Raw genomic sequence first — 12,512 nt, 5'->3', positions numbered from 1 at the left:
AGTGACTGACGCAGGAAGCCCTCACTCACTCTGAGGCAAGGTGTCTCACTGAACCTGGAGCTCATGGATTCTGCTACACTGGCTGTCCATCAAGTCCCACAGATCCTCTAGTGTCTGACTCCCCAGCCAGCACTCCCCTGAACCCCAAAACATGGGTACTGTAGGGCAAGCTTGGACTTATGCTTCTACAACAAGCACTTTACTGACTGAGCCCTCTCTCCGGTACTCGGCTAAGTAGTCTAATGTTTACATGTATGACCCAGTTTGAGCTGAATTTGCACAAGGCGCTGCAGTCTGCTTAAGGTTCCCTCTGTGTATATCTGCACACATACAGACATCCAATCACTTCAATCCCATTAAGTTCAAACCGGGGGAAGTGACACTGCAGTGACACTGTTTTATTGATGAAAAGGATGCTTGGTTGGGTACCTGGCAGAGCTTGCTGAACCTGCTCTAGGCACTGGGTTCAAAATAAACAGAAATGTGGCATACACAAGAATCCTTACGTGGTCACCGGACAGACACGCCATCACGGCACCCTGGAAACATTTGTTGCAGATTTTCTAAGTACTGTATATCGAAACAACAAAAATGAACAAGAACAAGCAACTTCTCCAATCTTCAATGCAGAGAAAGAAAAATTTCAACGAGAAAAATAAAAGTAATTTTCTTAATATTGTACTACTCAGAAACATGCTCAACATAGGGACAGGGACTCGAATATTAAATGAGTGAACAGAGTACTGTATTTTTTCTATTTAAATGATAATTCTAATATTATTTTAGAACATCAAATTTTGTTTTGTTTTAAAAGACAGGATCCCTTCAGATTGGTGGACTCAGTTCGTAACCAAAGCTCTTTGAACGGGGTCATCATCAGTCACTACAGACCCTGCTACATGGAATGACTGGCCCTGAATATTAGACAAACAATATTGTTCCTAAGAAGCTCTTACAGCAGAAGGTAATGCTTAGAAATGTTAAAATCTGGGAGTTTCCCTAAGGGAGGCAAAGTCCCGCTATGTCATTATTTGTTCAGGTGAGGCTAGAGGACCTGGACTCGGCAGGTCACCTGGTGACCACAGGCTGGGGCTGTACTCCAATAACCCTTTCACCTGGGGACAGGCAATGACAGGTCTCAGCTCTACTGTGCTCCAAGTGGCTCTTGAGTTACTGGACTCTGCAATCCTTACATAGAACTTGTGAGATGAGCTCTGTGACTGGGCACCTTACTAACAATTCTGAAGCATCTCGGGCCTCTGCTGAAGATCTGTCCTGTGTGGTATAAGGATGGCAGTCAGCCATACTATCAGGAGATGTGTATAATTACATACAAATGTGGAGGGTTGGGGTTGGGGATTTAGTTCAGTGGTAGAGGCCCTGGGTTCGGTCCTCAGCTCCGGAAAAAAAAAAAAAAAAAAAAAAAAAAAAGACAAATGTGGAGGGTTGCTTTAATCTTTGAGGAGGCTTAATCCCTAGTGTTATATAAACTGGCTAAGGCGGTACATGCTTAGAATTACAGCAGTGGGAACTGGAAGCAGAGTTCAAGGTCATCTCGGCCATTAACGTTTGAGGTTAGCCTAAGTAAGAATCTCTCATCTACTAATTCCATTTGAAATAATTAATCTTAGGAGGAGATTAATACAATATATGGTGATGCAGCTCCAGGACTGTAGTGCTGAGGGGTTAAGAAAAAGAATTAAGAGAAATCTAGGGTATTATTTATGTAACTGGGCATGTGAGTTCGAGGCCATGCTGGTTCACGAAGTGAGTCCCAGGTCACCCAGTGCTACCACAGTAAACCCTGTCTCCGCTGTATCAAGTGAGATCTCGCAGGCACTTCCTGTAAGATGAACAGTTATTGCCTATATAAATGCGGATCTGCAGTAATGAACACATCACAAACGCACAGCTAATGAGATCAACACACAAACAACTGTACACATTTGGACAGAGTTTTAGAAGGACGCATAACAAAGTATTATCAACAATTATTTCTAGCTGGAAGAATTACTGTATTCTCTTCCTTTGGTTTATTAATTGTTGAACATAAAATTTTCTATAGCATTATACACTGCTTGCCAAGCAAAAATAATGATGTTCCTACATTCTGATGAACAATTAAAAATACTGTTCTAGGGGTTGGGGATTTAGCTCAGCGGTAGAGCGCTTGCCTAGTGAGCGCAAGGCCCTGGGTTCGGTCCCCAGCTCCGAAAAAAAGAACCAAAAAAAAAAAAAAAAAAAACTGTTCTAAATCTAGGAGTTTGTCTTGCGGCCGAAAACAATGGGAACTGGGCTAGCTGTAAAGGTCTGTGGTTTCAGCTATCTTTCATTACATGAACTATAAACCTTGGTAAAAAGAAGCTACAGAGACTGTAGAGGGGAAATACTTACAAGGTTTAAGTTTCAAATAGTCTCTTATAAATACTATGCGGAATGCTGGCCTTGTACTGGGTGTGGTAGTGTACTCCTGTAATTTCAGTAGTCAGGAGGCTGAGCCAGGAGGATCATTTGTTTGAGGCTAGCATGGGTTAGAGTAAAAGAGAGGAGAAGAGGAGAGAGGAGACAGGAAGGGGAGGAAAGGGAGGGAGGGAGGCAGAGAGGGAGGGAGGGAAGGGCCTTATATAAACTGACAGAACAGGGAGGATTTAGAATTACATCTAAGGCCTTGCTGACCCTCCCTTGCCTTGGCTGACAATTTCCCAAGCAAGCCAAAAAGAAACAGAGAGACTGTCTACTGCCACTGGGGAGTCCTTCCAAACACTCAGACGTAGAGGACCACTTATTTCTGATACCAGCTCCATATGGTAAAATAGGCAAGCAAGGCAGAAAGCAAACTTGTATTTATAAAGAAGCCCTGCTTATAGTCTATATAAAGACAAAAAGAAAACCCTATAAACAAAATGTTAAAAGATTTAACAAATCTTCAAACATTTCATTTGAATCTAACCTTGGATAACACCTTATATATTCTAGAATGCTCTTTACAACAGATGCTGTCTGCACTAACTACTTTTGCAGTAATTGAAATCAGAAAGCTCATGAGGTTTTTAGACTGCCCACCTGACACTAGAGTTCTAGTGTCTAAGGGCTGATACAGAGGTAGATAACATACTCACACCATGGAAAGTGTTCAAAGAAAAAAGTTGTCTTTCTTCTTGTGTTTTTTGCTTCTTGGCAGAGAAGCCAGGGCCACTCCTTGTAGAACCTGTCCCACTGAGCAGTGTCTAGCTCCTGTCTCATGGGCATTCTGACCAAAATCACCGTGACTCAGGGTAGTGACCATCAGTACCCAAGTGAACACAGAGGCAATGAGAAATAGCACAAGGTATTTTTGAGAAGTGATCTGTGGAAAATAAACTAGCCTTTAAACGAAACCAAACAACAACAAAATAAGCAAACCCCTAGATTGTTATTTGATTTTAAAAATCATAATTATAGGGCTAGAGAGATGGTTCAGCGGTTAAGAGCACTGACTGTTCTTCCAGAGGTCCTGAGTTCAATTCCCAGTAATCACATGGTGGCTCACACCACCTGTAATGAGATCTGATGCCCTCTTCTGGTGTGTCTGAAGACAGTGATAGTGTACATACATACATACAATAAATAATTAAAAAAAATCATAATTATAGACAACTGCTTTCCCAACATCTAGTTTCTTTAAAATACATTTTTTAAGATTTATTTTATGTGACTATTTTGTCTGAATGTATGTATGTACACTGTGTGCATTCCTGGTGACCATGGAGATCAGAAGAGGTCATCAGATACTCTGGAACTGATATTAAGGATGGATGTGAACCATTAGGCGGGAGCTGGGAATCGATAGGTCTTCTGCAAAAGCAACAAGCACTTGTAACTGCTGAGTCATCTTTCCAGCCCTCAATCTCCCCTGCCCCCAGATTTGTTTGTGTGTCTGAATATTTTGACTGTCTGTCTGTCTGTCTGTCTGTACGCATGCACTCCTGGTGCCCAGAGGCTAGAGGAGGGAGTTAGTCCCTAGAAGTGGAGTTACTAACAGTGTTAAGTCACCATAGGGCACTGAAAGTAACCTTGGATCCTCTCTAAATATTCTGAACTTCTGAATTCCCTCATCAGCCACCAATATTTAATATAGAATCTGTCCCTATTTATCTATGAGACACTGAGGAATTTAGTGCAACTTGAAACCTCTCATGGGCCTAAACTATATTTCTCCACTAGAAAGTAAGATGGCTTTTTAAAGAGAAGACTCCGCTCCAGAAGACATTTGCGGACTCTGTTCCTGAATTCTAGATTCTTGAGACATTAAAAGGCAGTACGTGAAAATGTTGCAGTAGTAAACCTGATGTTATGTGAAACCACGAAGTCTACACACCAGAGGCCCAAGAGAAAGGACAGGAAGGCAGGCAGAGAAGGGGTCAGGAAAGAGGAGGAGCAGGCATCTCACAGTATTTACTGAATTCTTTTTGCCAATCTGAATACTTTTTCAGAGACTATCAATAGCCTAGAAGCTAATGGTGACCGTTTACAAACCATGCTTTTAACTCCTCTTTTCTTTTACGAAGACTGGTGTGTGTGTGAGTGAATGTGTGAGTGTGAAAGTGTATGTGTGTGAGTGTGTGTGTGTGTGAGTGTGTGTATGAGTGTGTGAGAGTGTGTATGAGTGTGTGTGTGAGTGTGTGTGTGTGTGTGTGTGTGTGTGTGTGTGTAGAGGCAAGCAAGCAAACAGCACACTCCATTACCACAGCAACAAACAAAACAAGACAAGTGTCTGTTTGGCAGAGTGAACAATTCATAAATACACACTGGATAGATTAGCTCATGTTCCAAACTGTCGTTTCCTTATCATGTAGGAGGGAATTTTATGTTGACGTAAAACCCAGTGCAAACTGAAGAGACACCCAGACGTGGCTAGCACTAGAGCAGGTGGAGTTCTGTGAATTCAAGACCAAGTCGAAGCCAGTCAGGATCATACAGTGAGACCCAAAAACAGTGGGTCTCAGAACCCCAAAAACAACCAAGAAAAAAATACTTCCCAAACCACTCTCCCCCAAAACTGGAAAAAGAAAAGCTCAACTACAGAACACAAGTGTGACATTTACTATTATGGGGTACAAATTACCAGATTATTTTCAAAACCTATATAACTTCAAGGCCATGCAGCGCTAGAACATGGCGTCAGGGATAAAGGCGAGTTGTGGTTACGCTTTCCCTCTCTCCCACAGTAGCTCTACAATGACTACAGGGAAAAGCATTTTCAGATTTCCTTCCTAACCAAGTACTCTAGGTAGGCATATGCCATCAGACTGTTCTTTCCTGAACTGGTGACTGCAGCCAGCGCTAGAACGACCTGCCGGTCTAAGACCCCAGCAGGCTGGCCTGCCTGCCTGCCTGCCTCCCCCAAGCCCGTTCAGTGTTCCCTGGGCAGCCCCAGACACTTACCCTCTCATACTCATCCTTGGCTCTGCTCAGCATCTCCAGGATGTCTATGGGCCTCTGGTCACTGCAGCCGTTGGCCTGGCTGGGACTCTGTTTATCTCGAGCAGCCTGCTGAGCTCGACGTGCCTCCTCTTCCACCACACTGTAGTGGAGAACGGGTTCAGAAAGTCACTTTACACAACTGGACCCGAGTACTCTGTCCACTTCTGAGGATAAAGAAAGGGTATTACAGGACACTGTCCTGGCGATAGATAAAGAGCCTGCCTCAGTTACCTCACTCCACACACACACATGACTTAAGCAAGTCACTATCCTGTTCACAACAATGAAGTCCCTTACCTTTAGAAAGAAAAAGCACAGTCTTCCCTGGAGGCAGTAGAAGAGGCTAAGAAATCCATTCAAGTGTGTCCTTTTCTCCTATGAGTAACTCCAACCCGTAACTGAGTGGTACCTAGACATCACTAAGACGCGAAGACTGAACACATCCTTTGAACAGCCTTGAAATGGATGTTGGTGAATCTCTGTAAGCAGATGAAAGGCTCTGCACTAAGTATGTGACCGGACTCAGGGTGTTATGGGTATGGACTCTGTTTTTATTGGCACCTTTAATTCTTCACCTCCAATTCTACAAGGCCAAATCTCAGTTAAGTAAGTCACTGACGGGGTGGGGGGGTCTTCAACTCTTTCTACAGGCATACTTTTTTTAAAAAAAGATTTATTTATTTATTATATATAAGTACACTGTAGCTGTTCAGACGCACCAGAAGAGGGCATCAGATCTCATTACAGATGGTTGTGAGCCACCATGTGGTTGCTGGGATTTCAACTCAGGACCTCTGGAAGAGCAGTCAGTGCTCTTAACCGCTGAGCCATCTCTCCAGTCCCACAGGCATACATTTTTAAATAACATCCCTGCTCCTCACCACAGAAATGGCTTGAAGAAATTGAGCAATTTCAGTAAATGTTAGGAACTAAAAGCTGGACGGGGACCACATGGCCATTTTATTTCCTGTATAGATTTTAATAATGCAGCTAATTTTTAAAAATGCATAATTTCAGTCACAAACTGCAATGAACAACAGATCCAAGTCTCACTTGGTAATTTTGTTAACTGAGAAGTGATATGCAGCGATGACAGGCAGCCGCTGTTAACAACCCAGGAGCACAGGCTTATTCTGAAAGGATGTGAGTAACACAGTGATGTGCGCGACAGTGATAAGGTGCGGTCACCAGTGTCAGGAGAACAGCCTCCCCAAGAATGCTCATCAGTGTGAGCATGTGAGACGCGCTCACTGTTCAGCATGAGAGGGAACAACACCGTAGTTAGTTCTGGTGGGAAGATACCTGCTTCCCAAGCCCAAGGACCTGAGTCAGATCTACAACTTACATAAAAAGACACGAGCTGGCTCAATTCATAAAGTGCTTGCTGTAGTCTACAGAGTGAGTTCCAGGACAGTCAGGACGATACAGAGAAGCATTTATGTTTTCCCTCTGCCCTTCCCACATACTGGTGCATACGCACTCACCCGGGTGGGGGTGGCGAGGAGAAACAAAAGAACCCAGGACCACCAGGACTGAGATGTGCTCATCCAGAATGGACAGGGCCCCATTAATCACTGATTAAGAAAATGCCCTACAGGCTCGCATACAGCCTCATCTTATGGAGGAAACTTTTCTTTTTTTTTTTTTTGGTTCTTTTTTTCTGGAGCTGGGGACCGAACCCAGGGCCTTGCGCTTCCTAGGTAAGCGCTCTACCACTGAGCTAAATCCCCAGCCCCCGGAGGAAACTTTTCAATTGAGGCTCCCTCCTCTCTAATGACTCTAGCTTGTGTCAAATTAATAAGAACTAGCCATCACAGAGACCTTGTCCCAAAACAACAAACAAAAACCCCAACCCTCTCCAAACCAAAAATCCAACCCAACCCAACAAGATGTTATTGCTCTAGCACCAGTGTGCCACCATGCTCCCCACCCAGAAGCCGTGAGCCCCGATATACTCTTTCCTCTGCAAACTGCCTTGCTCATGGTCTCTCTTCACAACTGAAGAGAACTAAGGCTTCTCAAAGTCCAAAAGCATGCCAGTCAGACAGTAAGAAGGACAGAACAAGCTTTCACAAGCTCTCCAAAGCATATACAGCTATTTCCGAGCAAACACTGTACTCCTGTTAACTTTAGAATGCTGCCACTGACGAAGAGAACATCTACATTTCAGATGGAGAAGTTCAGGCAGCCGCTCAACTCCCTACATGGCTTCTCAGCTTGGGGCTGACGGATGTTTAGTATACAGTGGCTATCGAAGGGGTTCTGAAAAGAACTATATCCAAAAGAATGAGGACCGACAGCCATGCTTTACTGATTGTGGTTGCTGAACCGCTAAGCAGCACGTTACCACTGCGTGTCATCCCTAGTCTGAACTCACTTGTTTAATGCAGAAGATGGCAAAGTTTTAGCAGCATTTTTAATAATGGGGTGATATTGTGAATTACACAGAGAACAGAGGTACATGCAGGGAGAGATATAATAATGAAAGATTGTCCCCCTTCTTTTTCATCAATCTTTGGAGACCAGGTCCTTCATCCCAAAGTTAGTTAGTGGCATCTGTGAGGCATTCTCTTCAGATATAAAACGTCATTATCACCTGCACGCCCTTTAATCATTTTTTTTTGGGACATAAGGTCTCCCTTCGTATGTAGTCGAAATGTGCTATGTCATCTAGGCTGATCTTGAACTCCCGATCCTTTCGCCTTAGCGCCTAAGCGCTGGGATTACAGACAGACATCTGTAATCACGTTTAGTAATTTCCTTCGCTTCCCATTTCTCCTTCCATCTGCTTTAGGGATTAGCACAGCCGGCTCAGATGGCCTTCAGTCTCCAGGGCCAATAACCACTGGAGGGTAGTATCTGGAGTGCCACCAAGGCCGCCAGAAAACAACACTTCAAGATGATTTCCCCTCAGTGGTTGTCAGGGCTCACACAGACAGATTCGCCACTCCGTCCTACATGCTCTTATCTGGCAGAAGAACTTCATCCTATTGATACATTCCGAAGTTTAAACACTTGTCTTCTAAGCACTTGCCACTTTCAAAACAAAACAGAACAAAAAGTATCAAATAAATGCCTTGCTTAAGGTCATGAGGCAGATGCCCAGGACGGCACTGATGGCTCTCTCCGCGAGACAGACTCTCGAGACAGCAGGCCTGCTCTCTCGTGTGATGTGCTCCACTGTGTAACACAGCAAGGTCCTCTGCAGAGGTCAGCCCATGCTTCTGCATTAACTCTAGCTATACCTCACCTCTAACCATGAGCAAACACACCTTTATCTTCTTAAATTAAATGGGCACCCTGCTGTGTAACTTTGCGGACAAAGTGTTTTAGAAGGAAGTGTGCTTTTCAAAGCCAACTCTCCCTAGTAAGCCTGACTGTCAGCTTACAGGCAGCAAGCCCCGAAGGTGCGGCTAGGGCGAAACACACCCGGTCCATCCTGCAAGCTCACACAGTCAGAGCGGGTGACAGAACGGGGAGAGGATTAACATTCAGTCTGACAGGGAGTAGCCCTGGGTTACAGCTTGGCCTTTGTATGTGTACTCTAAAAAAGACTGAGCATACCTAGAATTGAGACTACGGAGTAAACTGTTACACTTTCAGGATGATTAATTAAAATGTACAAGAACCGAGACTATTTTCATCCAAGCACAGAGATACAGACCTTGAGAAAAGTAACGGAATTCTGACTTGGCAGGAGAGTAAGAGTTCACTGCAGATTCAAGCAAAAACTAAAGAGGAAGCCAACATCTGCCCCAGCAGACGGCCCACTGCACACATCTGCCCCAGCAAACAGACTGCCCACTGCACGCTGCGCTCTGGTTCTGGATCACCCCAGGCCCCACCCAGCACTAGTGTCCTGGGCTCCCGGAATTCAGATGGGCAATGTTGCCCTATGGTCACTCAGGAGTAACCTGTACAGGCTAGCACAAGGGTTAAAAAGTCATCCTTGAGATCATTAATCCAACGGAAATTATGTTCTAGATTTCAAGATTGTGAGTCTTAAGTATCTTCTGAAAGACAAACTGTATATACTGGAGATTGCTAAAGCCAGCCTGTGCTCAAACCAAGCTCATCTAAAGGATATGTAGCTACCAAACACAGCAGCACCCATCACGGTAGGAATCAGTGTATCCTTGTGTCCTGATGCAGCTCATATTCTCTCCCTGGCAGCTGTACCTGTTAAACTAACTGTTTGTAGGACTGGACACAGTGGATAAGTGCTACAGGAAAATGTAATAATCTAAAAAGATACTGTTAACATTAAATCATTAGGCAAATATACTTACGTCTGTAAATAACAACCACACACATCAATCTAATGTATACACACACAGATTAAAAGGGAGCCACCATTTGTAAATACACTGAAGCGGTAGGGTTGATTACAAGTAATTTTAGAAAAATAAAATCTGCCTTTGTCAAACTTTTGGCAATAAAAAGGAAATAAAGAGGCATCTGATATACATTAACTAGAACTGAAGAGAAGCTGGGATCAGAGTAAAGCCTTACCTCTCATTAATCGATGGAGTTATATAAATACTTACTCGGCCATAAGTTTTGCTATGCGATGACAGTCATTCTTGTCATAGAACCAGATGCTGTATATTGACACTTGAAAAACAAAGGGGAAAACAAGGTAAGCACAGGGTTTTCAAGTCTGAGCACATGAACAATGTAACACAGGATTTACCACCAGATCCTCACATTATTAGAAATCCCGCTAAGGAAAAAAAAAAAAAAGGAATAAAATGAAACACAAAGTCTTTCCCCAAAGCTATCAGAATCAGGACAGGTAAGGCACTCAAGATGTTAGTAACAAAAACCAAACGAGGCTCGGTAACATATGCCTATAATCCTAGGTACTCTGGAGGCTGAGGCAGGATGGTCGCTAGTTCAGGGCCAGCCTAGGCAACTAATATAAAATTAAAAATCACAAAATAAAATTAAAAATCAGTTGGGTATATATATAAAACTCAGTGGTGCTGGGATCATCCCCAGGGATGATCCCCCCCCCCCCAAAAAAAAACCCAGACACACATAGACCCAGACACACACAGTTTTAAACATCATAATCTGCCACTAAATATCAAACGCACTACTAACTGCTGATTAAACTAAGATTCAATCAGTATTGATGATAACTCCAACCAACAAGGAAGTGAACCAATGTCTTAATTACGGACAGCCAAGCTCACCTGCTAGGCGGAAAGCGGACGTTATGAGTGTCTCCACAGGCTGCTAACTGACCAACTGCACACACACGGTGGCTCCCTCACTTCAGCCCTCGCCTCCCTTCTGCTCCTAGTGTGGTGTGCTCCACACAACCGAAGACTTAATACTGCTGTTGCAAGATAAACGACTTTTACCATAGAAGACTGCAGTATCTAAATCAGCTATTATAGCAGTTCTGGGATACGGTGTGCAGGAATACTCAAGATCTACGTCTACTCAAAGCACATGGCTGGGAAGGCCGGCTGAGGCTGTGGTGCAGCACAGGGAGACGGTCTATCATTGGAGTAGGTGTATCGCTGGGCCCACCGCGCCCATAGTCAGGAAGAGAATATCATGTGGTGTTGGTCTGGGAGTTAGAGCAGGTCTTTCCACAGCAATGAACCTAACCTAGATTAACGCCTCACAGGCACGTGCAGAGACGACACCTGTCAGGCTGACAGGACACTGACCACGACATCCTCCCTCTAGTGTGCCTGGTTTTCCTAGAAACAGCAGCCTCCTCAGGCAGGAAGCTTTTCTATCTTGTAAATAGCAGTGGAACGTTTTTTGTCTGTATCTGTTTCTGAATGGTTTTGTGTCCATGTAATGTCTGTTCCTACAATGTCTTGACCAGAATAGGTATAAAATAGGCCTCACTAATGAGTAGAGTTGCCTTGTACTTTAAGACTGTCACAGCCAGTGTTCTGCTGCGGTGAAGAGACACCATGACCAGCACAACTCTTAGAAAAAAAATTAACTGGGGCTAGCTTGTAAGCCAGGGGCAGTTCAGAGGTTCAGTCCATTATTGTCATGGCTGGAAGTGTGCAGATGCTGGCGAGGGAGCTCAAAGTTCTACATTTGATGGCAGCAGCAGAAAGATTCTGTAAACCACTGGCCCACCTTGAGCACTGAGACCTGAAAGCCCTCTCCCAGCGACACACTTCCTCCAACAACACCAGATCTACTCAAGCAAGACCAGACCTCCTAAAGTGCCAGTCCCTGTGACTCTATGGTGGCCATTTTCCTTCAAACTACCACAAAAACAGTTTCTAGAGCTTTTCATGTAAACATCTATGTCAAAGCCTAACCCTAATATCTGTATGGGGGAGATTTTGCTGTAGTTTCGGTGTTTCTGAGAGTCCTCCGATGTAGCTCAGGCTGACCTCATACTCATATTCTTGATCCTCCCTCCTCTGCATGTGGTCTACCGCACTCAGACTAAGGCATAGCTTCTGTTTCCAACATGTGGTGCGTACGTAGACACAAGATACATTTGATGTACTTCCTGTGCTACAAGGAACTAAATCCAGAGCCTACAATCCCCAGTCCTACAATTCATTTTTTTTGTCTTTGACTTTACCAAACTCCTCTGTCAGCTCTATGAGTTGTAGATATACAATGATGTACACACGCACACACACACGCGCACACACACACACACACACACACGCACACACGTATATATGCAATATACACTTGATTAGGGCCGGACTGCGTTCTGTAGATACTTTCTTCTGGACCATCGCAGTAGTCCCAGTGTCAGCGATAGGCTGTCTCAGCAGTGGTGAGAACGCATCTCACAGCCCGGCTCTAGCGTTTAGTTCTTTACCATAAGCACAAAATATTAGCTGTAAGTTTCTGTAGGTATGCTTCACCAAGGTACTGGTTCACCTCTACTCATAATTTGCGGTTTTATCAAAAACGGACCATGGACTTTGTTGAATGGTCTTGTGATCACGAGGGCTGAGTACATTGCTGAAGTCTAGAACACTTGCGTACTCTGTGCAAGGCCCAGCCCCACACACAACAGTAGCAGAATTCATATTAGTTACCTC

General features: G+C 44.1%; 1 protein-coding gene across 2 annotated transcripts in view; it reads right to left on the bottom strand.

Annotated features, from left to right (window-relative positions):
• Positions 1-12,512, bottom strand: part of Dcp1a (decapping mRNA 1A) — a 45,310-nt gene that overhangs the window by 13,988 nt on the left and 18,810 nt on the right. For both annotated transcript variants that reach the window (NM_001191831.2, NM_001411752.1), the window contains 2 exon segments: positions 5,425-5,563; positions 10,011-10,077. In NM_001191831.2, coding sequence (NP_001178760.2) covers positions 5,425-5,563; positions 10,011-10,077 — 206 coding nt within the window.

The sequence above is a fragment of the Rattus norvegicus genome, chromosome 16 (assembly GCF_021556685.1).
Source record: "Rattus norvegicus strain SHRSP/BbbUtx chromosome 16, alternate assembly SHRSP_T2T, whole genome shotgun sequence".
Classification (NCBI taxonomy): domain Eukaryota; kingdom Metazoa; phylum Chordata; class Mammalia; order Rodentia; family Muridae; genus Rattus; species Rattus norvegicus.
Note: the sequence above shows the minus strand (reverse complement) of the source record. Positions and strands in the feature narration are given on the sequence as shown.